This window comes from Diorhabda carinulata, chromosome 8 (assembly GCF_026250575.1).
Source record: "Diorhabda carinulata isolate Delta chromosome 8, icDioCari1.1, whole genome shotgun sequence".
NCBI lineage: Eukaryota > Metazoa > Arthropoda > Insecta > Coleoptera > Chrysomelidae > Diorhabda > Diorhabda carinulata.
Window position 1 is genome coordinate 68669 of NC_079467.1, and position 26942 is coordinate 95610.

A 26942-nucleotide genomic window follows, 5' to 3' on the forward strand; every position below is an offset into this window, starting at 1 on the left:
ACACAATTTCAAATTATCTGAAGAAAATGCTTAATTTCAATTACTTTGAAAATATTAAAAAAAAAATAATAAAACATTAGCATTCCATAAAATGTAATATACTGAAATCGTTCATTTTCCTGGAAACTTCAATTGGACAAATCTCGTTAATTTTTACATAAAGAGAATTATATCTTACCTATATCAATAATAAAATAGTTTTCACTTCACCATCGAAAACAAAATTACACGAAATTTTACGAATAGAAAATTTAGCATCAAATATGTCTGCCCGAATTTGTAATACTGTCAAAGTTTCATTATCTAAATAATTAAATTCATTGTTTAAAGCTTGTGACTTCAACATTCACAGTGCGCAGGTCAAAAACAAGTCTAGACATTCGCAAAGAATTCGAAAGGGGTCAATGAGCTGAGAAGATGTACAGTTTTGATTTATTAAATAATAAGTAATTAAATATTACATATTTTGTTATATGATTTCCATATTGAATAAAATAGTGTTTTCAAACATAAAATAAATAAAGCAATATAAAGCAAGATATATTTTTAGAATATTTATAAGAAATTTTTAAATAATTAATGATAATAGTCAATGATGAGCAGGGTGAAAGGTTCGGTATCAAGGACGATGGGTTCGGCCATGATGCTTAGTTTTTGAAAAGAGAAATTGCAATCCCTCATAAACGGGAAAAGTAGAGCTAATATATATATAAAGTGATTTTTTAACAGATGTGAGGCATGTTTATTAGATGTAAACTACAAATATATACGATGTAAAAAACGTGAAATTATTTTTTTAATAGATATTAAATATTTCACCAATGAATATGTTTCTATAAATGTAACTTAAAAACCTTACGTGTTACAATTATTTTTTTTCTTATTTTCGTATTTTTATAGGTCCATTTTATCATAATTTGGTGCTAGTATTAAAGAGATCATCTCATTAACACAAACAAACTATAGAAGTTAAACACAACGTAAAAATAAAAAGTTTAGAAATAAAGGAAAATATATTAAATATACAGTATGACAATTACGCTTTACTATATATATATATATATATATATATATATATATATATAATTTAATAATACAATATTTTTAAGGCCTTTTGTAAGCCTTTATCCTGCATTAAATTCTATGTATGAAATTATATATAGTTATAATTATTAATAAATGAAAAATTCACTCTGTTTTTATATATTTATAACATTTTTTAATTCACATCACAAATATTAATACAATATCATCAAGATATTCACTTTAGATATTTTTTGATTCCAGTCAAAATTTCACACAATGGGTTTTTTTAATAAGAGAAGAGATATCAGTTTTTTAAAAAAAAATTTCTATTGAGAGATGAAAAGAGGGATTTTTTGGGATACCGTACCTTCAGTTAGAAAACTGATACATATATTCCCGTATTTTCAAAGGTATATAGAAAAAAAAAGAGCTTTTAATTCTAATTATGGTGAAAATTCACACAAAGGTGCTTTTATATATTAGAATCTCAAAAATCTATAAGTTCATTCGAAAACAATTTATTAAGAGCATAAAAGTGGGAAAAAAATTCATGAATATTGGGGTTTTTTCGGAAACCAGACTCAAAACCGAAATCATTTTCGAAATCTGGATTTTCAACTATATTTTTTAATACGATAATCTCAGAAAAGAAATCAAATTCTAGGAAATAAAATTATTAATGGAGTAAATTTGGGGAGAATAAAATTATAAACCATATTACTAAACTTATCATTTAATCACATAAAAAACTAAACATTAAACAATGTATATAGTGGGTTCTTAATTTCGACGCAACATTCAAAATATTTATTCACCACTCAACAATCTTTTTTCAAATCCAGTAATTTTTGCTATCTTCTTTTATTTTCCGAACTCCGCCTAGTAAATATACTGTTAAGGAAAATCGAGACAACATTAATGAACCGATATATTTTAAAGGAAAAAACAAAAGACATCCCAACTACAATAGACATATCAATTCAATAATAAAACCAAAAAATAATGATCTGTTATGGAGTTTATGATGTTTTAATTTGGCAACAATGTCTCACTATAACTTAGATTTGATTTCTTTGTCTTTCATATTTAGAAAATTTTTTTCTTTCGATCTTGCGGACATTATTATATTTAAGAAAAATATTTCAGAGAATAATATCTATTATTATTAATTATTTTTATACATTAATATTAATTATTTTAATTAAATATGACAACATTGAATAGCGGTTGTTAGTTGTTTATAATAATTTCAGATCCAGCTTTTCCTAAGCTCAAAGGTCTATTAGTGGGGATGTCTTTGGGAAAAACTTAAAGTTCTCACTGATACTAATTGTTGCAGAAAATTATGAAGGGAATTAATCAAAATTGACAAATTTCACTTTTCCCCTAAAGGTATTTGAATTCATCCTCTTTTTAACCTATAGTATTCTGGTTGGCGCTTGTTCCAGCAGATTGTTGTGTACTTGTCTTGTACTAGTTCGAGACGAGCAAAATTGTTTTGAATAAATTTTGGAACATATCCGCACATGTCATATTATTCTATATCGTGCTTTATCAGGTTGTAAAATATTTTTAAGGTGAAAAAAGAGAATTTAGTCGGAAGTGATTGGTCCAGTGAAACTATATGAAAACACAAATGATATTTTTCTTCTTTTTCCAGGTTTGGTGTGGGTGGGAATAAACCTTCCCAATCTAGCCTCAATACCTCAGTACACCCAAAAGTTTGTCATAATTTTCATTTACATCTACAAATAGGGAATATTTGTATTATTTACATTAAAAAATTAGTTTAAAAAGGATATTGTTTGTCCCTTGGTTCAGATCTTTCATGTGATCGATCTCTTTGGTACGGTGATATTTCCTAAAACAATTACAGTTTATTTTTCTCGATTATAAATCAGATTTCATAAGCATACCCTTGTTCGATGATGTTTTTCTCTGATATGAATTGGAGAGGGTTCCACCATTTCGCCATTTGCACCTCGATTTGGAGATACCATTTTAGATGCTGCAATCAAATACAATTATTCAAACTTGTTCATTTTGAATGTATATACAATCTATTTCAGGAAAAAAATTGTTATAAAAGTCGAGATATAGTGTACAAAATTTAAATTACGAAAGCTTAATGTTATCAGTCAGAATATCGAAAGATAACTACAATAATCTACCATAATAAATAAAATAAGGTGAAATATTATGTTACCTTTATCTTCTTCTCGTCTCCTTTTCATTTCTAATTGCACTTCATCTAGTCGGTCCTGTTAAAAGAGAAAAATTCGGTATAAATCACTCATTATAATGTGATAGAGCGATAACTGACTTCGTATAATGAGAAAATCTTCATATCAGTAGATCTACAACTTCCTTTCTTAATTATCACTGCTGATACTCATAGGTAAACAATTGCAACAATGATACTGATTTCACAACAGAAGATGAAAACATTTATAATACAAACTTTCCATTTATAAATCATTACATTGTAACATCAGGAATTGAACTGAGAAGTTGCAATAAAATCACACAGACATTTAAATTCACATTCATTCACAATTACTCTATCTGACGCACGTTTCGATAACCAATTTACAGTCTTCAGAGATTGAAGGAAAACTAATACCTATTAACTTGACATACCTATCTCACCAATGAATTCCAACGGAAAACTTTTTTTGAAGACTTACGTATTCTAATAATTTGATATAATAAAAGAATATCTACAAGCAACTAACGAAAATATATATGGAGTAAAACTATTTACAATATAAAAACGAATTTTCCAAACAACACGAAAAAATAGCATTGGATAATTACCCATCATCGTTTATTGCTTAACTATTCATGAGTCACTTTGAAAAGCGGATTAGTCAAGAGTTTAAAATTTTCCCAGGGTACCGTATCTACAGGTATGCGGATGATATTTTCGTTATATTTGATACGAAAAAGGCAAATGTAAAAGATTTCAGTTTAATACCGAATACAAATTGTCCATCGATAAGTTTACTAATGAAATGGAAACATATATAATTTTTGGATAATTTAGTAATTAAGAATAGTAATATAATAAGATTTGATGTATTTAGGAAAAAGCCCATTTGAAAGGGATGGTAAAGATTTGTACTACATCATTTAATTGTCAAGAATAAGTATTTAATAAAAAATAAAATGAGCTATGTCAACAAAAAGATAATAGATTCAATTTATTTTTTTATTTGTAATACAAAGAATTGTTCATACTAATCTATATTTTGTTAATAAAAGAAGTTCGATTTGGTCTTCTTCTGAACATTTTATATCGCGATCAAAACTATTAAATACTCACCCTCTTTCTGCCCAATTTTCTTTCTTTCCTCATCTCTTTTTCTTCTTCACTCATTTTATCCCTTTTATCTTTCGGTTTTGTGGATCTTTCTCTTTTCTCAGTCTTTTCGGGAAATAAATCTGAATTTGATTTCCTCTCCTCATGTTTGGAATTCTATAAAATAAGAGTTTAAATTGTAACTTTGATATAAAAAAGTTGATTCCAAAAATGAGGATATGAAATAACAAGCAAATATTTTTATAAACACAGTTATAAATAAAACGAATTTGTTTTGTACTTATATTTATGACTAAAAAAATTTTTAATGACACACATATTAAAACAGGCTCGATTAGAATACATTGAAATGACACATATTATAATTAACATGTAGAAAAATACCTTCACGTCGAAGAAAATATTTTATTTATATGTTTATAAAACAAGTACATTAGACCAAGGTATATACACTGCTCGTCTGCAAAATCTCGGTAAACTATACAATAAGATAGATAATGGAAATTATTGAAGAGCTGTATAGAAAAAATTGATAAAGAAAAAAAATTATAAGAGCAGATAAAGTACAAATCCACTTCAGTAAGTACACCAAGATATTCTTTTCTTTAAGAGACTCATTCGAACGTTACTTAAATTGCAAGATTCTATCTTGTTATGAACAGTAAGTATGAATAGATGACATTGATAACTTGAAATTTATCGATCCAATAGTTTTCAAATTTCTTTTTAAATGAAGTAGTTTAGTTATTAAGCTATACTTGTACAGTCCTATTAGTTTATCTGAAGAATAGTTACGGTATATTCGAAATAAGCAAGTTTGAAACGAAGCTCTAAAAATAATCACATGAAATGTTACCAGTCTATCAAATATAATCGATAAACAGAGTCGGTTCTAGATATGTTTTAAGTGTAAATGATGAATATTTTTGGCGTCTCGCTCATTGATAAGCTGTAATTTTGTAATAGACTAATAGCACAAATTTCGCGAATATTTATTATAATTGTTTTTTTTTTCTTAAAAAAAGTTATATTTGGTACGTGTTTTTAATATTTAAATAACATTTTATACTGATTCAATTTTGTTGGTTATTAGCTTAACTTCTTGTTTCTGTTATTGCTTAAAAAATTCATGTTAAAAAATAGGTTTCTGGCTTTCAGTTCGCCAAATTGCTAATTATTGTCAATTTTAATGAGAATGTCAGCTTCAATGGTCATCAAAATTAGATCATTGATTTATTCTTGAAATATGATTGATTCCAAGTAATAATTTCAACTTTGAAAAGCTCCAATCACCAATGACATTGGGAGAGTGAGAATTATTTTTCAGCTCATAGAAATGTTGGGAAATGAGATTACGTACAAACATTTTTTTATGATAAAAGAGGGAGATTTATCATATTATAACTCGTTAAAGAGATATTCACTATAAATATAACGTTCCTCATTACATAACACATTCTTTAAATTTGCAAATATTTTTTTCACATCCTTAAATTGTCTATTTGAGATAAAAATTTAAAGATTTTAATGTTATTTTCACGGGGTGGAATATTTAGTGATCGTTTTATCGAACTATTTACTAGATTTAGATTTTAAAATATGTTTTCATTTATATTTATAATTGGCCAAAGACGAAGAAAAAGTGAGTTCCAAGTAGGAAGATCATCCATCGCTCAGTATTTTACTTAAAAACTCAATTTAGAGCAACTCCATACAAAAATAAATTTTTTTAATTTCTTTTCTCACATTATGTCAGGTAAATAAATCAAATTCGCCTCAAATCCAAAACATATGATATAAATTAAGTGTTAAATTGTACAAGACTGAATATAAAGATAAAATTTGTCTAGTCATTTTCATGTGGAAATTATAGTATTTATTTCAATTAATTGTGGCTTAATCGATTTTTTTTTATTCAAAATAGATTATTAGAAACAGAAAATATACCCATTATTATGTGTTTTAGTTTGAAAAGGATTTGAGATGTTTAAGAATCTCAAAATTGTGAGGCGAGATGCGTATTCACTCGTAAACAAACAACGAATCAATGTGAAGAAAAAAACGTGAACATCAACACTTTGATGTTTAGACTTACACAAATCATATGATCAAGTTCATAAAGCAAAAGTTAAACAAAATGCATTCTAGTCACATTGCAAAAACTGAATCTTGATGTGGTGTCTAATAATAGTTGGAAATATCACTTTTGTCAGAGAGACTCTTATTGAGCAATTAATGAAGCTTTTGGAGTCCACAATGAAACCACCAGATGCTATCTCCTATTTAAAAAAACGATCATTGTTTTACGAGGGTTGCCTTTCAAGTTTTCATAAACGAATAAAGGGTGGTGTTAATGTTTGTGAACATTGACAATTGTTATTACGAAGCCTGTGGTAATTTAGAAATTGACCGAGTAAGTTGTTGATAGTGAAATTTGAAAAAAAAACAAGATTGTGCAAAAATGAAAATCATCCGTGAAGGCTTACATTGGATAATTTTTTATGATTTAAAAAAAGGTCTTACTCAACAATAATTCAACTTTTGATAATGAAGCATTAATTGTTAACAGTTGGTTTGCATAAATCATTGATGAATGTCAGTCAAAATCGGTTAATTCGAGAAACATCGTATATAATATGTGTGACATGATTAAAGATCAGCATGTAACAGACAGATACAGATATTATTTAGTCTACAATACAATCGATTTCGGATGAACATGAACAAAAAAAGTCACATTATTCTTCATCATGAGAATGCTAGCTCCCATAAACCACGTCAAACAACTGAATATTTGAAGGAAAAATACATCGAATAAATTCCCGTATTCACTCGTTTCATCGCCTAATTACTTTTCTTGTTCCCCCTGTTAAACAAAATAAAAGTGGACATGGATTTTCATCACCTTAAAAGGCTGTATCTACGATAACAGCTTTTAAGTTGAAATAATGTTTCCTGAATAGGTTTGAGCGTAAGCAAAAATTTATAGACCTCGAGGGCGAATATTTTTTATAAAAACTTGAAAGGCAACTCTTGTATAACAGGCTAAACATGATGTTTCTTCCATTTAATTGATCAAATTTTCAAGAGCTAATAAAACACAAATAGTACTAAAGGATCTCGTTTGGTCTATGGTAACGATTATTCAACTATAAATACGTTACAATACATGTTTTTTCAATTGTTCATAATCATCGGTATCTTCCACAGAGTCTGAAAAACATTTTCTTGAATATTGATTGAAAATTGTTAGATTGACTGTTTTTCTTCTATCTGAACATTTCATTTCATTTTTCAGCTGAAGAATAAGTTTTTAATATCAATGGAACTTCTATTTTCGGATAATAGTATGCTATTTCACATTCTTCCATTCTTCTCTGCAACTCCAATGTAAGTAATATCATCAATAACAAACTGTTATTTTTTGATAAAAATAGCTCAGAACAAACTTCATGACTCAAAGATGAAATATCAATTTATTTTCAACCGAACAAACAACAGAATGACATGACGAATGTTGTTTTGAAATCGTGGTCAGAGATCAATTTCTGAGGAAAATAACTTAGCTGAGCTCAAACGAGTTTTTCTCGTATTCTCGTTGCAATAATACGATATAAGTTAAGATGTTAAGAAACACTTAAATCGTATTTTTTTAAGTTAAAAACATGTTGTTATTATTATATTATATATTATATTTCTATAATTTTACTTTATGTAGTGCTAGTTTTTGAAAATGCATTCTAGCAGTAGTAAGTCTGAGGAAGAAATGATAGATTACTATCAGTACAGACGGTATCGTAGAGGAGGAAGAAGGAAATATTGGTGTCATCCGTATATTAAAAAAAACTCAAGCCGCAGGATGTTTGCTGCTGTCAAAGAGCTGAAAGAAACAGATGCAAAGTTTGTGGCATTCTATAGGATGACAAAAGAAAGCTTTGAAGAATTCATGCTTTTCCACCTCTTCAACAAAAGAAATATTGATTGATTGAGATTGATCACTCATTTTAAATAATATAAGGCCCTCCGCATCCGTGGTCTTCTATTGTACGGCACGCAACTGGATTTGAGTTGACGACTGGCAGTTGGCCCGTGTGAGGAATTCCGCTGTGAAACACAGACAAGGTTGCGCGCGACTCCTGTTGACAACTCGAATTGCAAATGAGTCGACCAGTATGCTGTATACAGATCGACAACGACCATTTTGTTATATACTTGCCGAGTTGGCACGCTACAAAATAAGATTATACATTTCTTATTCTTTTCTCGTCACTGCATTTATCCATTTTGATATTTCTTTTATCCCCTCTTCGCACAGCTAATGTGAATTTCTAAAGTTACTGTTTTTCCCTGTATTTTTACACTCAATAATAATTACGATCCATTTTTCATTTGTCTATTTATATTAAGAGCGTGATTTGACGATAATTTAACATATCGAGCGCTATCCATTCGGTTGTCACACTATATATTTCGTTTCCTGTGATAACCAATCTTTATGAATTAAATTTCAATTGCGGATAGATTTTACTCAGAAAAGGAATAGAAAACTCAACAGCATGTGGCATATTTTGAATCTAGCCAACCAAACTGTTTAATTGATTCGATGATTTGCGTTATTCTTACTGTTCACGGTCTATATCATATCACCAGATTCGTTAAAGTTGTTTTCCATCTAAATAATCGATTGTAGTCTTGAAACACGACCGTGTAATATTGGAGTGGCGGCTAACACACGCCTCTACAGTAAATGCATATCCAACTTTCTTTGATGTTCATCGATGCTAACGAATACAAATTTTAAGATCATATCTACATTCTTCAACTAATCAATCAATTAACCAAGTTGCTCTACCTCGACATGCATTTTCTATATATACTTTCCAATTCCAATACGTTTCATTTTTCTCAGTGGGATTATACCTATAAAGACACGTAGTAATTTTACTACTTTTACTTACTATATATCGTTTTATATGTTTTGAATTGTAATTATCTAGTATACAACGCGTGATCATTTATTCTCAAAATAACAACTAGGACCGTATTTGTCGGGGCAGGTATATTTTTCTATCACATGTCCGTACATCCATTATGTTACCCTTCATTTTCCACAAGTTAAAAACAGCTAATCACCCTGCTATCTTTCTCCCTCTAATAGCTTATATACTGTTTATCGACCTCCAGCATTTGACGTCGTTTCTCCATCGAGACGGGACAGCTGTAGAGCAGATGCTCGATCGTCTCTTCTTCTCCGTTACACTCTTTGCAATCGTTGTCCGTTGTCAATTCCCATTTCTGGAGTCTTATGCCAAAAGTACAATGTCAATAGATCGCTCCAAAATATACGATGAAAAATTGGGAGGATCCATATGTACTAAAATTTATTCAAAACATTTTTGCTCGTTTCGAACAAGTTTAATTTGTTTCTGGAAGGTGAAACTTTTTGTTCTTTATTTCCACTTCACGCTGTTGGAATGCAATTTTCATATCACACAAGATCAAGTAGATAAAGGACAGTTTGCTAGAACAAACCTAATGCGTCATTCATACAAATTATTTTTTGTTTTGAAATATAATTATAATTGGAAAAACCGTTCATCTACAGTTTATCTCCCAATATAAGTTCAACTTTTTATATTCAATATTAAATGAAAATTCAGTACATCTCCTTGTTTGTTATCTTTTACTGGATATATTGCTTTAAGAGAGGTTCAATAGGAAAAGACGCATATTTGGAGAAGTAGTGAAAATTCCTGGATAAAATCCAATGACAAACTAATTTCTAATTTATTTCACAATTTTGTAACGCACTGCTGTGAAAAAATTTTACTTTTCTCCACTTTCTGTTATGTAATTATTTTTTTTTTCAATATGTATTGAGCAGAAGATAATTTATTGTTTTAAATAACGAGACTAGCGATATGAAATATTTTATTTTGATATGTATATTAATTTATTATCACCACCACCTATCATCCCTCCTCTATTCGAATTTCCCATTGTTCAAAAAAGTGCAGGAAATCTCTTAGTATCAGGACGCGTACCGCTTTTTTTTCATTGACGCAAATATTGTTCCTTTTCATGTACAATCTTAGTAATACATACAGTGATCCATGAGGAGGGTTCAAATATATGATTTGTCATCAAAATATGAAGATACCCAATTGTTTGATCATGGGGTAATTAGAATTAGCAATTATTTTATGTATACAATTACAATGTCTTATTTGAATAAATATCTTAGAAACATTAACGCGGACCGAAGATAAATTTTTCTCGCCAATGACAGGTCTCCCATAATGGGATATATACGAGATTTGTCGAAAAAGTTCGTTGAATTTATATTAGAAAATAAACAAAACGGGAGATACAAACAAATTACCTTTATGGTAAGTTCGAAGTAATCGAATGGCACACGCCTTTGGCAACCTATTTTATGCGAGAAAACAGAAAGAATTGCGAAGTTGCCAGATCAAGAGAATACGGTGGCTAATCCCGAACCAAGAATTGGCGAGCGCATTATCGAGCATCCGTACCCACTGACCAGTCCTGATCAATTGTAACGAGCACGCCGAATGCGTCATAGCAAACGTTCCAAAAATCCTCGTAGAACGTAGAATAGATTGCCAAAGAAATCGCAGAAAAGACGGTTCTATCGATTACCACTTGGAAAACGCAGCGAACTAATAGCACCGGTTTTCATCCTTTGTGACTATTGCATAAATCGGAAACAGATCTTCTTTTTACCCAAATCTTCGAAAATTAAGGAGCGAAATGCGTCCTTGTTAATGCTAAATTCATTTCCATGAATGATAGAGTCATTCGCCGATATCGTTCCAGTAGGTTTCGTCTGGTATTCAGCTTGTCGACGTCCGACTCGATCGCGTCGTTTCCTTACCGTTGTTAAAACTTTCGAACCAGTCGTTTCCTACTTGGTGGCGCTCTTTGACACGGAACGTTAAATACAAGCGCGTGTGCGTAACACATGTTGCTATTGAGATGTCGAATCATACATACCTCGTATATCTTACAAACAAATTTCATTAAACTTAATACCCACAAAAGGATCGCCTTTTTAGGCGAAAAAATTTATTACTATCAATTATTTATTATCATGTTACAATTGAAGTTACTGATCTCATATACCATACAGTACATAATAAACTGTTTTTCAAACTGATCATGCACGATAGATGACACCAATGTTATGCACACAAGCTAATTCGAAAAGTCATTTTAATGGCTTAACATTCCTAATGGAGTTGCACCGCAAAAATGCTCTCTAAATCCTCTTGTTGGAATGGATCAGTCCCGTGATCCATGTCCACAACTTCTCGCCTTTTTCCCACCACAACTTTTTTATTTCTTGTCTTTTCCTGCAAGTTCCTAACTCCTACTCTGCTGGAACATTTCCACCTCTTTTAACCAGTTTATCCAACGATCTCGTTTAATGTTATTTTCATTACAGATCTCCTTTTCGTTACAAGTACTGTATCATCAGAGTAGGCGATTATTTATCCACCACTGGAACATAAATTCCCTTCATGAATGTTTCTCTTTATGAATTCTAATGCTGCAGTATAAACAAGACAATAAATTATCTTGTAAGATTAGTAACAATGGATGAGCTTATCATTCACTAGAATATAGAATTCATAATGTGAAGTAAGGAGTGACAATAGGTTCATCATAGCCGAACAAATTCCAGAGGCAATATTCAGCAAGAAAGTTTATGCGCAGAGGCATCAGGATAACGCACCTAGTCACAAATCCAGTCCGGTCGCAATAACTCAAGCAGGCTTCGAATTAGTTGGGTATAATGCTGCCATAATCTGCAGATTTATCACTCATTGATTATCCATTTCCATAACTTAATTCTTCCGTGGTAAACAATTTGCTTCGGATAATGAAATCCTGTGTGCAGTAAATGAACGATTTGTAGATGTTGAACAATCTTTCTTTCGAAACATATTAGAAATGCTAGAACAACAATAGGAAGAATGAGTTAATCAAAAGGGACCAAAACTTGTATATCTTTCAACATCGATGTAGATTTTTTCCATGGTCGCAAACAATGAAAATTTTTCTGATAGTTATAAACTTAAATCCAAACACAAGGATATAACAAAATCAAATTAAGTGACAGCAAATAACAAATTATGTTTTTAATTTTACAGTTTTGTAATCATATAAATACTAATTTGAAATCACCTACTTATTATTTGATATAATCTGTATAAATAAAAAGTAAGTATATAGTTCGGCACCAATTTAATACATTTTGAAATATTAGTATAAGTAAATAACCTTGTAGCAAATTTGCTTCACAAACCACCAAAAAAGTAAATTAGATTAGGCAAAGTTTTCAAAATTTATCTGTGTCATCTGCAAGTAACTAGTAAGACATGCGGTCTTAATTTCACACGCACAGTTTTTGATTCCTTCTCGTCTATTGTAACCTTCTTAATGTTCTAGAAATCGACGATTGTGTCACAACTAATCTTTATGCCACTAGTATTTATGAGATCTCCTCCAATGAATAGATTAGCTACAATGGAGTCTTTGGCGGTAAAATTGTCATTTTGGCATAAGTTCATTTCAAGTTTTGATTAACGATTTCAAAATAAAACATTTCTTGTGTTTAAGCAAATTTACATATTTTACACAGTAGTAAAGAGTACCTGTGAATTTTAGGTGACAACAAGTTCAGCCAAAAAAAAAACTAAAGATCTTTTGTTCACAGCTATAGCCAAATAGAAAATAATGAGTTAATTTTGTTGTGGTACATGCATTTTATTTTGTTTTTATATTTATTTATCTGCATAATAAAATACATTAAAATAATCATGAGACATTATCACATTTAAATTAGATTCAAATATTATACGCGTTAAGCTGACACAACAGGCATATTTCTTGAAACAATACATTGAAAAGATTCAAAAGGCCTTTCTAATAATGTATTACTTGGTCAGTCACTAAAGCATAGTCAAAATTCACCTTATAGTATAGATCTGTTTCTGCTGATTTTTAAATTGAATTTTTAAGCAGAAAAAATAGAGAGTAATTAAAATTAATAAACATAATTTTTATGGGTTTTATTAATGATAATCCAAACTGACAAAGAAAATCTCCTCTTCCCAATTTTCATAAATGGGATTGACAATATTTCTTAAACTAACACTTACCTGCAATGTCCTTGTTCCAAATACTAACTAGGGAAGATTGGGCTTAGGTAATCAAAATAAGTCTCCATATCGTGTTACAATTCAAGTTTCGGGTTTCATAAGCTTCTACAGCACATCGAAAAAATCACCAACATCAACAGGTTATTATAAATATTCTTCTATAAGTTTTCTTCAATATTATATTTTCAAACTATTCTTATCGGGAAATCCATGAGTATTATAGTTGTCTGCAGATTTTCTGTGAATACATCTCATTTTTTGGTCCAGTTTGCATCTTTTAGTTTTCTCGAGTAGTATAAATTTAACAGAATCCAAATGGTAGTAGACACATGTTTCTTATATAGGCCATTTCATCAAACCCATCGGGCCACTTCGTTATTTTATTATATTATAAATTAAAATTAGCAGTCTTATTTATTTTCTTATTAATATCAAGATAATTTCTTCCATTATTGGATATTATACGAGAAACTAAAGCGGTAATTAGCATACATTTGTTTCTTTATTTTTCATAAACTTACGATCCAGTAGATAATCCATTGAAATACTAAATTTGATTCATGCTTTGTATATCTTTCAACTTAATTTTACTATTAGTTTTTACTTCTTGAGTCAAAATATTGCAACAAAACTTCCTCTTCAAAAACAAAAATCAATCAAAAACATAAAATCTTGATTCGCACACATAAAATTACTCTTCTGGGGGTATTGAAAGGGTAGAAAACACGTAGAAATAGGTTTTGATTTTGTGCTCCTCAATTGCTGAATACTTTTTAAAAAAATGTTCACAACACGCGCACTAAAATGTCTCGAAACACTTGAAACGCCAAAATTGACAAACATTTTCCACTTTTCAGCCCAATCTCCCAATATGGAATTTGAATAGTGGGATGGAACCCAGATGTTATCTGACCTGGATACTAACCTTCGAAGAGGAGTCGACTTTTCTTCGTTTTGAATCTGTAAAGATAAAGGAAAAATCACATATTACTAACTTGATGTTGTTTTTTAGAGAAGCAAAACTAATTTAAGTGAAACTAAAGATAAGAAAATATATTATAGCACTAACCTCTATCGGGTTCCGCCTCCTGACTTCTTCCTATGCTCCCATTACCGCTAGCTAACAAGTCCCTGTCATCCCTAATGTCACTTCTGTAATAGTGGCCTCCACCTCGGTCATCATAATATCTATCCATTTGCTCATTGGTGTATCTACTTTCATCTTTTGGACTAAGCTTTTCAATGTATCTTTCGTCTTGAGACTAAAAAGATGAAGACATTATTTTTTAATTATTTGGATGTATTTAAAGATTTTAAATATGATTGTGTCCAACAATAAGTTTCTGTGTCACTAACTTAACATTTACATACATGAAAGTGCAAGGGGAAAATTTGATGAAATACGCAAGAATAAATCTCTTTAGATTGGGTGCTTGCTCATATGGGGATCAGAGACCTAGATGTTTCTATAAAAAACAATATAGAAAAAAAGAAAAATTGAAAAGAAGCACTCTGGTGAGGTAGTGGTACTTTCCTGGGCTAAATCACAAAAGGTTCCTTTAAACTCGTATATTAAATGACTCGCATTATACTGTCTTAGATATGATCCTAAAAAATGAATTTTTAACTCTGCCGAACTCCTTGAACAGTTACTACTTTTGACACGATTTAAAGCATAACAACTTGAATTAAGAGGACAAAGGATTTAAGGAATAGTCCAATGAATCTCATGTGAATCTAACATAAAAGTGTGCTTATGTATAATATATATTTTGTCATTTTAATAATGAAAATTAATTAAAAATGTTGAACTCACTCTGCTGTATTGCTTTTCATATTTTTCATCTTTTGCATTTGCTTTTTCTTCTCTTCTTTCTCTTCGTTTTTCCTTTTCTCTTTCTTTTTCTTCATTTCTTTCCGATCTGCGTTTTTCCTTTCCTTGCTCTTCTATTTGTTTTTCGGTTTTGTTATTTGAACTACTGCTGAAAATGATCAAAGCTATATCAATGACTCCAAATTATTAATCCAAACATTCAACCCCCACTAATACCCTTAGAATGACGGTAATGGAAAGGTTCAGTAATCTCGAGTTAAATCTAGGTAATAGTTATTGGTATAAGAATATATTGAATAGTATTTCTCAATTATTTCTCTACAGAGTTTAACCAAGTGGCCTTTCAGAAATGTTTTTTTATTTGGCATTATTTAAACCAAATTATTTATTATCTTTCCATATTATCATTTATTTTATTAGGGTAAATAACTTACCCTGTTATATCAACAGAAATTATCTGAGGTTTGGAACTACTTCTGGTATCATCTGATGACTGTCTAGACTTTTTCTCCTTCGAAGAGTCATCTAAAAAGTATATCAATTTGTTATAATAATATAATTATATATACATATTTTCATATTAAGTTGTTGAAATAAAAAATTCTACATAATCCATGAAGTGGATTTTTTTTCCTTTATGTATTTGTTCATCATTTCCACAATTGTAAATCATACACAGATGACAAACTCACCTTTCACTTCACCATTATGTTTGTTGGCACCCTCAATTCTAGATTCATGTCCTTTTCCTCCCTAAAAAGATATTTGAAAATGAAAATAATGTGCTTAAAATAAAATAGCTACATTGGGGCTTTCAATATAACTATCTCTTTTATACTATTTTAGGGATGCAAAGAATAGATTTTCCAAATAATTTTAGATGTTTACATGATAAAAGTGGTATGGCAGCTATAATAGCTACTGTAAATGCCATTAGGCCAATTACTTTTCTGTCAAATATCTATCCCATTTTTTTAATTATTGTGACTTGTAGTCATTTCTATCATATAGCCACTTAAAAATCAAAACATTACTTTGTCATTTTGCCACTTTCATTCAAGTATAATATAGGTTGCAAGAGTCCCACTCCCTAAAGAGGAGTTTCCAAATTACACCCAAATTAACAAACTTTACCAAACACTAATACAAAATACAAATTCTTTGATGTTCAGATTTAATATTTCCAGAATATATTTGGGTTCTTAGATATATTTGTTAGAGAACTTTTTCTGTTAGACTATATTAGAACTTCAATTTAAATAAAAATTGGCTTACCTTTTCTTTGTCGAGAGGTACATGAAAATCGGCTTCTTTCATCATTTGGCCGCTGGAATTCTTCTGCTTTAATAAGCCCAAATAACTACTAGACAAGGTGAACAAATCTTGTCGATTGTTTTTCTCCTCGTCTCTGACTTTTTCTATCCTCTTCTCAATAAACTGACTCAACTTGATCAAAACTGGGAAATGCGGTATGATCTTAATAAGAATTATCAACGAATTTCTAATTTGAACGTACTCTTTGGATTCCAGACAGGTGACCATGGCTTTTGCTAATTTGTAATGCCATTTATGACAAACATGTCGATAATTTTCATAGTCCACGTTATCCAAATTATCGGCATGTTGATTATTTTTTCTGTATTTTGTGACAAATCCAGGATAATTTGCACATTCCTTTTCAAAAACCTCTTTAGATCTATGCCACCTCATTACTGTTTCTAGCATCGCAAAGAGGAAACGACCGTATCGCATTGCTTCATTTTCTGTGCAGGATGTTATTGAATATGTAACATCACAGAATAACTGAAAATTAACCAAAATATTTTGAATACCATCATGATATGTATAAGAAGTTTGAAAGCTCAATATCATTTTATTTGATATTCTGTAAACTTAGTGCAATCTGAGATGAACTTTAACAACCCTAATCTCAATCATATAATTTCTAAAGATGTACTACAAACGCAAAATTGGAGGATTATTCCCTGAGTGTTTTTGAAAGATCAATCTCTAAGAAAAATACTATTTACTACTTAACTAGAAATTTAATGTTTTTTCAAATCATTCTAATAAGAAATAAAATTTGAAATACTCACCCTATCATAAAACAGTAGAGTAGAAAAATTTGGAGTTTTAAGTAAATGTATGGTATGTACAAATTTCGCACAATAGACGGCATCAATCTGAGTAAAAGTGCATCTTGGAAAAATGCATAGTTGAAGAAATCTTGTTATTGTCTCATTCTTTGCCGTTTTAACAGACTTTGACAAAAACCAATTATCTTTTTCTTGTTTTAGCCTGTAAAAGATTTTTTCGACATGTTCAGTTTGTTTCTTCTTTTCATCTTGGAGTTTTTCGGCCAAAGTTTGATATCTTTCCTGTTCCTTCTTGCTTTTAGCTCCTGATTCCATACATGCCTGGGCTTGCATCTTTGTTTTATTGATAACCTGTTGGTATACCTCTTCGGGAATGTATAGATCATACATAGTGAGAGACCAGAATGTAGCTAAAAATTGAGCAGATACGTCTTCCCACACACGAGGAGGGTGTAAAAGGGTTAAAGATGAACAGACCGGTTCCATTACTTCAGTTACAGCTTCACAATATTTTTGATTTTTTATAGATGAAGACATCTTCTTATAGCCCGGATCTAATTTTCTGATTTGATCATACTTTTGCTAAAACAGAAAAAATTAAATACAATAATGTAAAAGTATGAATTCCAACAACTTATTACAATATAATTTATATTTATATATAATTTAGATTTTTAGAGAAATGTAACAACTTTTCTATACAGGAAAATTGAGAACAAAGTTTCCGGTTTCACAAGAATGAGTTAGATTTCAAACTGCTACATTTATATGCAAATTCGTACTTAAAAATAATTCTTTGGGTAATGTTCAACAAATTGATTATATAAATTTATTGGAGGGCAAAATAATGAAAATAACTTGGAAAAATAAGCAATTTAGATAGCTCCTAATATACATTTTTAAGAACAAAATTTTTTTAATAGTAATAGTATTGGTATCTGTTGGAATTATGATTATTGCAAACATCAGCATTTAGCAACAATTAATGCTTATATTCAAGACATAACATGGTTGTTGAAGGTTGGACCTAGTATCCTCTTATACAATAATAACCTAAATCTGCAACAACTCTTGGAGAAATATGGGATTCATATGTAGTATTATATTTAAAACAATAAGATCAATCAAACTCACATTTATAGCATGATTAAACATTGGTCTTGCTAAAAAGAAGGCTACTTCTAATGGTATGTGATAATCTGTTAACATACTCTGAATTGAAGGGAGTTTATTGACATATTCATCGACAGACATCGTTGATCCCAAAAATGTTCCAAATTGAACTAATGTGTCTTGACATTGATCTGATAACTTCCCTACCAATTTCAAATGGCTATTTTTTTGTGTTTCTCTATATACCACGCAATAATTTTGTTGAGCCATTAAAAGACAAAGAGCAACTGCTAGATCATTTTCCGCCATTGCTTCTTTTAGTCTCAAAGAGGACTTTTTTGTGTTACGTATTTGACTAAAATAACCAGCCTAAAACAATATTCAATTTTTATTATCTCTGGGAATATTTGTAAATTCTTTTAAAAAAGTTACCTCGGATTTCAACAACTCGCCACCAGCAAGAGCGTTCAATTGATCCATTGTCAAATCTTCAGCTGCATCTACTCCAGCCATTTTTTGAACTACTTCTTTTAAAATCAGTAAATCCAAACTAAAAATATATCATTTTCATAGTTTACTAACAAAATATATAAATTATCAGTTAATTCTGCATTCAGTACATCAGTTTTAATGAAGAAATATCTCGTCTGTTCGCGATCAACTCTAAAACTAACGGATTCATTCTATTTTCTAAAAAAAAAGTCAAGTTCAATGCAGTAGAGTTATTTATACGTATATGTATATACAGTATTAATCCTTAACCATCTCATGTACACATTTTACTCCACGCACCATTAGAATGAATATCTAAAGAGTTATTGCAAAAGATTACCACACGCGAAAATAAATCCATTTGCGCTTCTCACACAGATCACAAGACTCGCTTGAAACGAGTTGTAACAACATATTTGTTCTTAAACTTAATCAGGTAGATTAATGATGTATAAGTAGGAAATTTGAGTGTTTTCATATTATATAATATCTATGATAAACAAAAAACTTGGACATATATTTCTCTACCTGTTCAAATCCAGTGCGAGTCGCTATGTTTCATGTAAAACAAGCGACTGCACCTTAATTGATATCTTTACATTTTTTTATAAGATAGAATGAGCATAGTGAGTTACCCTTAAGAGATAGATAAAAAGGAATACAATAATTTTTTCTATATATAGAAAAGGGAATATTGTTTTGTTATACCTTAAAGGAATTAGGTATAATTTTCAATCAAAGTTCCTTTGACATATCACAATTAACATATTTCAATGTTATACACAAATTTTGATTAATAATATACCTAAAGCCATTTCATAAATATCTTTTTTTGGTGAAAACTGCATAAAAATTCGTTCAGTAGTTTTTGAGGTTATTGCAAACACATAGACAGAGTTGGTTCATAATTCCTACCTTTTCTGTGCTTTAAGTTGATTAGCAACGAACTGCAACAAACCAGACAATTCAATACTGTACTTCTTGTAGACAGCACCAGAAAAACTGGACAAGCTCTGTAACCAGCTAGAAATGGAAGTACTGTCATGTTTAACTCGCTTCTTTTCAGCATTAGCCAGGGATTCGATGAGACAAAATCCTAGCACATCATATGACAAATTTGTCAAATATTTCAAAGAATCCACTACAGGAGCTATCAAATTATTATAAACCTGAATCTGTAGTAACACATAGTCAAATAAGAAACCAGGAGAACAGTGGGTCAATTTTCCTATCAGTCTCCCAACAGGCTTGACATTTTCTTTGCTAACTCGTTTCATGATATTTTTAATTTGTTTTTCTGAATCCGCCCGTTTTCTCAACAAATCAGGGTATAAAGAATATGTTTCATTCTTCCACCTAGAGTATAAGCAGTATCTGAAAAAAATATCAAATATATGTCAGTCTTATTCTCTGATTTTTCAAGATATAAATTTAATAATTACTTACCTAATCTGGTATGGATACAATTTTAAAAGCGTCCAAATGTCTTCAGCTATACAACAATTGCAATCCAAGTACGACAATGACGGTAGTATAGTGATATCAATCAATGAAAGTATATCATAATAAATAGAATTTCCAGAGGGTGCACTACACTTGGGATTATCTATACCGCAAGCTGACAAAGCTGCCTTGGCAAGCCGGACAACTTTACATAATAATATGGTGTCATAACGTAATGAAGCCCCTAACATGAAAAACATTGGCAGAGCTATATCTTTGAGTTCCAAAAATGTATGTGCTTGAGGGGGTTTTATGTTACCTTCATAGGGTGCCAGTGGGGTTCTTGGTATTTTTGAACTCACAATACCATACCTAAAAAACAAGCAGATTATAAAAAATTGCGAGCCAATTCAATTTATGCAACATGTTTAGCCTACACTTTGATTTTGTCACCATAGAAAACTAAAATTTGGAATATTATTAATGTATTTAGTCTATGTAATAGAATAATCTTTATAAGGGAGACATTTTCAAAAACAATGTGATCTAACAGTTTTCCAATTTACTTTCATATCTTGTTTTTGGACTAAAAAACATCACTGCAACTCCAGATTTTATAATCACCCTCTGTCTATAAAACTATTGTTAAAAACTTAATTAGTACTTAAGGTGAAGCTTTTTTGGAGTATATGTCATGATAAAAGCTGAAGTATCTCATGAAACATAAATAAATGCAATTGAACTTATCATTATGATATGATATTAAAGTTTTTTGAATTTTTAGAACTATAAAAAAATAATCATCTCTGCATGTATACTTACTCGCTGTACAAAGGTTCTATTATATAATGTAATAATCCACATAATGCACTAGCAATTGGTTCATAATTCACTGAATATCTCTCGGGCAATCTCTTTATAAGAGTCTGTGCATTCTCCCAATCACCAATCAATAATAATGCTTCACATAGACCCAATTTCTGATTCCCTTCGTAACTATCACTATCATTATCATTTTCTTCAGGAGCATCTTCTTTTTCTTTATTATTCAAGCTAATAATCTGAAGTTTTCTAACATACTCCTTAGCATCTTTTAGACTTTTTTCTGAATCAGCAATCATAGTTTTATCCTCAGGAAGCAACTAAAATATTTTTATGCATCAAGTTATTTGACAAAACAATATTTTTGGTTATGGCCAGGGGGAACTAAAATTAGGCAGACTTCATATAACTAAATGTGATTATGAGGTCTGTAAAGGCATTAAAATAATCTACTCGACTTCAAAATTATGAAACCAAATAGAAAAAATTACAGAAAAAACTATTAGTTTAGTAAAGTCATATAAAAATAATGTTGATCCAATTTATTCATTGTCATTGATTATATTGTTTACAAAAAAATAATAAATAATCTATTCTCTCTGCATACTCTAAATATACAAAAACAACATTTCAATACACGTGCTCAAAAGCTAGAGAGTGTGAAGATTTAATTTAAAAAGTAAACAATCAACTTGTACTGACCCACCTATTAGAATTGAAAAGTATGAACAATTGGGCGGTTCTAAATTTACCGTGGCCACAAGAACTATTGAAAATAAATCATAACAAAACCAATCAAAAAGGCTTCTCACAAGCAAACATAAGTATGTAGTTCATAAAATTGGTTAAGACAGATAGTACGTGTGAGAAAACTTGAAGAAATATTGAATTATTCCAATGAGTCCCCATTTGATACAGAATAATACTTTGTTTTTAAGACCTCTCTGAATTCTTGATACTTTCTACACATACTAATGTATTGTTAGCAAAATCTTACCCAGTAATAAATGTCATCCAATTGAATTATCTTGTGTTGTAGTAACTGAGCTGTAAGAATGTATAGAGATTGTGGAATTTCTTGTTCGTTGTTCCTTAAAAATCCAAACTTGGTAGATAACACTTCGCTTATGATTCGAGAATCATTCATATATGAATTAATCAAAGGAATGAATATTTTACTATCTTTAGGTTTGTTTTCAAAACTTTCTAATATTATATCTAGAACTCTATTTGGATCCAAATTGAAACAACCTAAAAATAATTCATTTTTAGAATGTGTATTATTAATTAACATTTACTAAAGGGTTGTAATAATTACAATGGAAGGTATCAGGTAGGCAAGATATATCAAAGTATTTAATTTCGACTTTATAATAAAAAATAACATCAAATACATACCTATTAGAGATTGAACTATACCTATCAAATCTTTTGAATTTGTATTTTCAGTGAACTCGCTATTGAGTTCTGTGACCAGTTTGGAAAACCCTTCACATTCTTCACGGAATAAATTGAATTTTCGTTGCTTGTAGCTAAAAACCGAAAAAAAATATTAATTTCCCTCTAAATGGCTACAGACGATCAAATTCAGACGCTAAACTACACTATGAAGAATCACAATTATAAATTAATCTAAAATAGTATAATTCACAAGGCTGTGAAGCACAGGGTGATGTGATAAGTCCAGGCACTAAAAAAGAGATATGGTAAGATGGGGTACTGAATTAGACCAGAAAAACATAATAGAATCACCACTTCTTGAAGGGATTTTATTTTTGACAGGATACTATTACCATTATATCTCACTAACAGACAGTATTGTAAAGTAATGGAATATTGATATAAAATTTTTAAGGAACTTACATCAATCTACCAGTGCAATTTTCAATAGATTATCTTAATAAATTATACTAAACTTAACTGTTCCACTAGATTCGCACTCCACTCTTTGAGTAACCTACTTTTTTATAATTTTATTACAGTTCAAATCAATCAGTATCAAAACTAGAGTGAAGAGGTGTTAGAGAATCCAAATCTATTATAAAGAGATAGTCACAGTTTCTGTAATTTTGAAGCCACATAATATTTTGATTAAAGGCCATCTAAATCAATGTAGATGATACAAATTCGATTATCGAATAGATCAAAACAGAAATCTAAAATTTCATTACAAAATCAATAACTACACATCACACAAGCCTTGAAACAAAATCCAAAAATATAAGGTGATTTAATTTCGTTAAGCAATACTTACTATAATTTCGTTTTAACTTTGATAAATTTTGAATAAAATGTACCATTCTTCAGAACTCCTACTTCTTGTAAGGTATCTATTTCCAATCTCTCTTTAAGTAATTTGTCAGATAAAAACTGAAAAGCACTTCACTATTAATGCAACATAATAAATGGAATTTATAAGATTGCTAATTATTTCATGTATTGCAGTTAAAGATAATAAAAACAGCTATTCACCTTTTCACAATCTTTAACAATTGTACAAAAATTACTTCTTTCTCTGGATTCCTCATGATCTATTTGCGACGTTACAGCATCTGCTAAATTCAATACATCAAGGATAATTGAAGGAATATCTGGATGAAGAGCCTTGAATAAAATAATGTCATGTAAAAATACATATTACATAATTTACTTCTTATCAAATAATATTAACAATGTGTTTTCATAAACCCTACTTTTCAGATATCCATGCATGAATTACAATGGTGTCTACATGAAAAATCAATTAATTTTAAAAAATATGTTTATACAGCAATTAATATCTCTTTCTGTTTCAGATAATGAGATGCTTTCATGTATTAAAATACAACATATACAGATTTATATTCATTTCTCAGTTTGCTAACCAATATTGTAGATCATTTAGATAATTTTGTATATTTCATTTGGGAACAAATTCTTTTTATAGGTTTGTAAATATTAATTTTAAAACCAACTGAATGTTTATAAACTATTACCTTCATGCAATTTTTCAGTTAAATGTACCAATAGATGATATTTAATAAATATAATGAGAAATTATACTTACCACTAATTCCCTGAGGGTTGCTGAGACTTGATCTGTTTTTATTATCCCCTGTATTCCCTTATCAATCAATTCATTTATATAACTAATAATATTTGTTGTTTTACCATGTTTATTAAACAAAGGGCTTTTTGATTCATCTTTTAAAAGTGGTATACAAAATTTAATACTGAAACAAAAATAAATAAAATGTTTCACCAAAAAAAAAAAAGTTTTTAGGAAAGTTCAGAATATTTATTGTTGTGTGTGTTTGAATAGGGGAGAAATTTATATTATTGAAAAATATTTTACAATGCAAAGTTGTACTTTAATTCTATCCATGACATTATCCAAATATCAAGAATAAAGAAAGTGCCAGTATTTTATTGATCTTTGGTTCTTATTGTGTCAAAAAAATATAATGGAAATACTTTCTTCTCACTAGAACATTTGTAGATACATAACTGAGTTTGCTATATAGAATTTTGCACCCATTATTATGGGAACCAATTTTGTTTTCAATGATAGTACATATTTTGCCTTGACTGAAACAGTCAAATATCTATAGAATTGGAATGCATTTAATGACATAGGGTATTTTTGCAGCATTATAACAAACTAGTACACTGTAGGTTGCTCCAATTATATAATGATAAGAGCACTTTGTTATGTGAGGAGAATTAGCTGGTTTACAAATCTTAACAGTAATAAATCTAATGACTCATACAACAGAGAATTACAAAAAAACCTTCACTCAATATTCTATAAAACTTATTATTATGTTATAAAAACAGCATATATTTTAACAAATCTATGAATATTTCAATATTATTGTTAATTCATCCTGATATACCCATTATCAGTATAACTTTTATACACTGGTTTTACAGTCAACATATTAACAAACTAATTTGGAGTTTCAATATTTTTTCCAGATGTTACTTTATGCTATTGATTGAATTGTTTGTTTTTTCTCTTAAACATTTTTTCCCTTGGACTAAAACATCTGCTTAAAAAAGAAAAACATGAGAGTATGAATTTAATTATATACTATAACCACCTAGAAATGATGAGAAACTGAAAGTATTTTTAATATGAAATTCTACTATGTCCAAAGTAAATTTTGAGGTGCCTACACTAAAGCGATCAAATTAAAAAATAATTTCAATACTATTTTGAAGCTGGATTGATGTGTGTCGTATTTGCAAACAAACAGTTATGTGCTAAACCCCTATTTTGCATGATAGCCAAGAATTTCTTACAAACAAGTAATACATTCAATTCAACTATTACAACGTATAATCGACATATAATATTGTATATTTTGATTAAATTCTTGTAAGACCTTCAAATAATTTGAGTAAAATTGACTATGGGATTCGATACTATAACGTATGACAATTGAAAACATTTTGAAATTATAACTAATTAAATTCTAGTAGATATTAGTATAATATGCCTTCAGACAAAATATCGGTCACTTACAATTCTTGTTTACCAGATTTTTCCCAATTTTTCCAAATTTCAGTATTTAGCACGCCAGCCATTTTACAAGGGAAGCTGAAATCAGAATTTGACACATGACATGATACATTAGCGACAAAGAGCTGTAAGGCGGTTAACGTACGAATCAAAGGAAATAAAAGTATTCTATGTCGTAAATAAACTCCACAACACAAATTTGGTAACATCTGTTTTATGTTTGATTCATTAAAAACAACCTCATATCTTTAAACGTGAACTCGATAAACATGATAATGACTGGTGACATCAGAGAAAAATAAACAATCTGAAAATTAATCCCCTTTCGTTAGGAATAATAATAAAACAAGTGTCTTCCGAACGAATTTTAAAACTTTTAAACATATCAATATTTTATTCGGGACTTATTATTAGTGTTTGTGAATTTGTGATATTACTTATATTTATTATTAATCTCAATAATGTAAAGTAGGGACTGTTTCTGACTAAAATTGAAATAAGTACCTAGTGCAGATTCTCATTTTAATCGCTAAAATAGAGGATATGGGCAAAGCTGAAGAAATGAGTGACAAAGTTCCAGCAATGTCAGCTCAAACTGAAGCCAGTAAACTTTTAGAACAAGCACTTTTACAGATGGATGGCATCATTTCTGGTATATTCCTAAAGAATACGTTCAAGTCAAGCTAAATTAAGTAATATTGAGGAATAGATAATTCAAAGAATTTAAGATATAATAGGGTGAACTAGGAATTACTTGAAATTGCTTAATTACATAAGACAAGTTTATTAGTAATCATGAGTAATGAGAATAACATTGCCTATCATTAATTAATCAATTAGCTTTTTATATACAATAAACGCATTGTAAGGTGTAAAATTAATTCATGCTTTTTCATTATAGGAAACAGTGGAACATTAAAAGCTCATTCTCCTGATTATAATTTTGTTAAGACTAAATTAAGTGTAAATGATGCTGCCAATACCCTCGTGGAATTGTTGCAAAACACCACATCTAATCCTGCTCCTGAACCTCACGTAGAAAAAATTTTGCTTCAATGGTTAAAACAGGTAAGTAAATAATATATATACCACTGCTCAAAAG

General features: G+C 29.7%; 1 protein-coding gene across 4 annotated transcripts; it reads right to left on the reverse strand.

Annotated features, from left to right (window-relative positions):
• Window positions 1-1741: 1741 nt before the first annotated feature.
• On the reverse strand, window positions 1742-25933 carry LOC130897189 (THO complex subunit 2). 4 transcript variants are annotated; one of them, XM_057805922.1, is made up of 23 exons: window positions 25844-25933; window positions 24383-24548; window positions 23809-23940; window positions 23591-23706; window positions 22735-22868; window positions 22334-22587; window positions 21337-21656; window positions 20518-20886; window positions 19987-20445; window positions 19012-19129; window positions 18601-18948; window positions 17467-18048; window positions 16646-17173; window positions 16063-16123; window positions 15805-15895; window positions 15353-15515; window positions 14606-14798; window positions 14462-14496; window positions 4352-4504; window positions 3233-3287; window positions 2943-3034; window positions 2829-2887; window positions 1742-1908 (listed from the first exon to the last, which is right to left on the reverse strand). In XM_057805922.1, the coding sequence occupies exons 1-23, from the start codon at window positions 25903-25905 to the stop codon at window positions 1878-1880; spliced, it is 4521 nt and encodes a 1506-aa protein (XP_057661905.1). In that variant the 5' UTR covers window positions 25906-25933; the 3' UTR covers window positions 1742-1877. The 4 variants fall into 4 exon arrangements, 2 of the variants coding, with proteins under 2 accessions (XP_057661905.1, XP_057661904.1); XM_057805921.1 differs by having other exon boundaries at window positions 15353-15518; XR_009059668.1 differs by lacking the exons at window positions 1742-1908; window positions 2829-2887; window positions 2943-3034; window positions 3233-3287 and having other exon boundaries at window positions 4455-4504; window positions 13537-14496.
• Between the last annotated feature and the right edge of the window lie 1009 nt (window positions 25934-26942).

What these genes read in the sequence shown, in the direction of transcription:
- LOC130897189 (XM_057805921.1), bottom strand. Translation starts at nt 25,905, where the DNA reads ATGGCTGGCGTGCTAAATACTGAAATTTGGAAAAATTGGGAAAAATCT. An exon ending in ATAGAACCTTTGTACAGCGA is followed by an intron (nt 20,887 to 21,336) that starts GTAAGTATACAT and finishes CTTGTTTTTTAG; the next exon opens with GTATGGTATTGTGAGTTCAA. An exon ending in GAAAATTGGGCAGAAAGAGG is followed by an intron (nt 3,288 to 4,351) that starts GTGAGTATTTAA and finishes CTCTTTTAACAG; the next exon opens with GACCGACTAGATGAAGTGCA.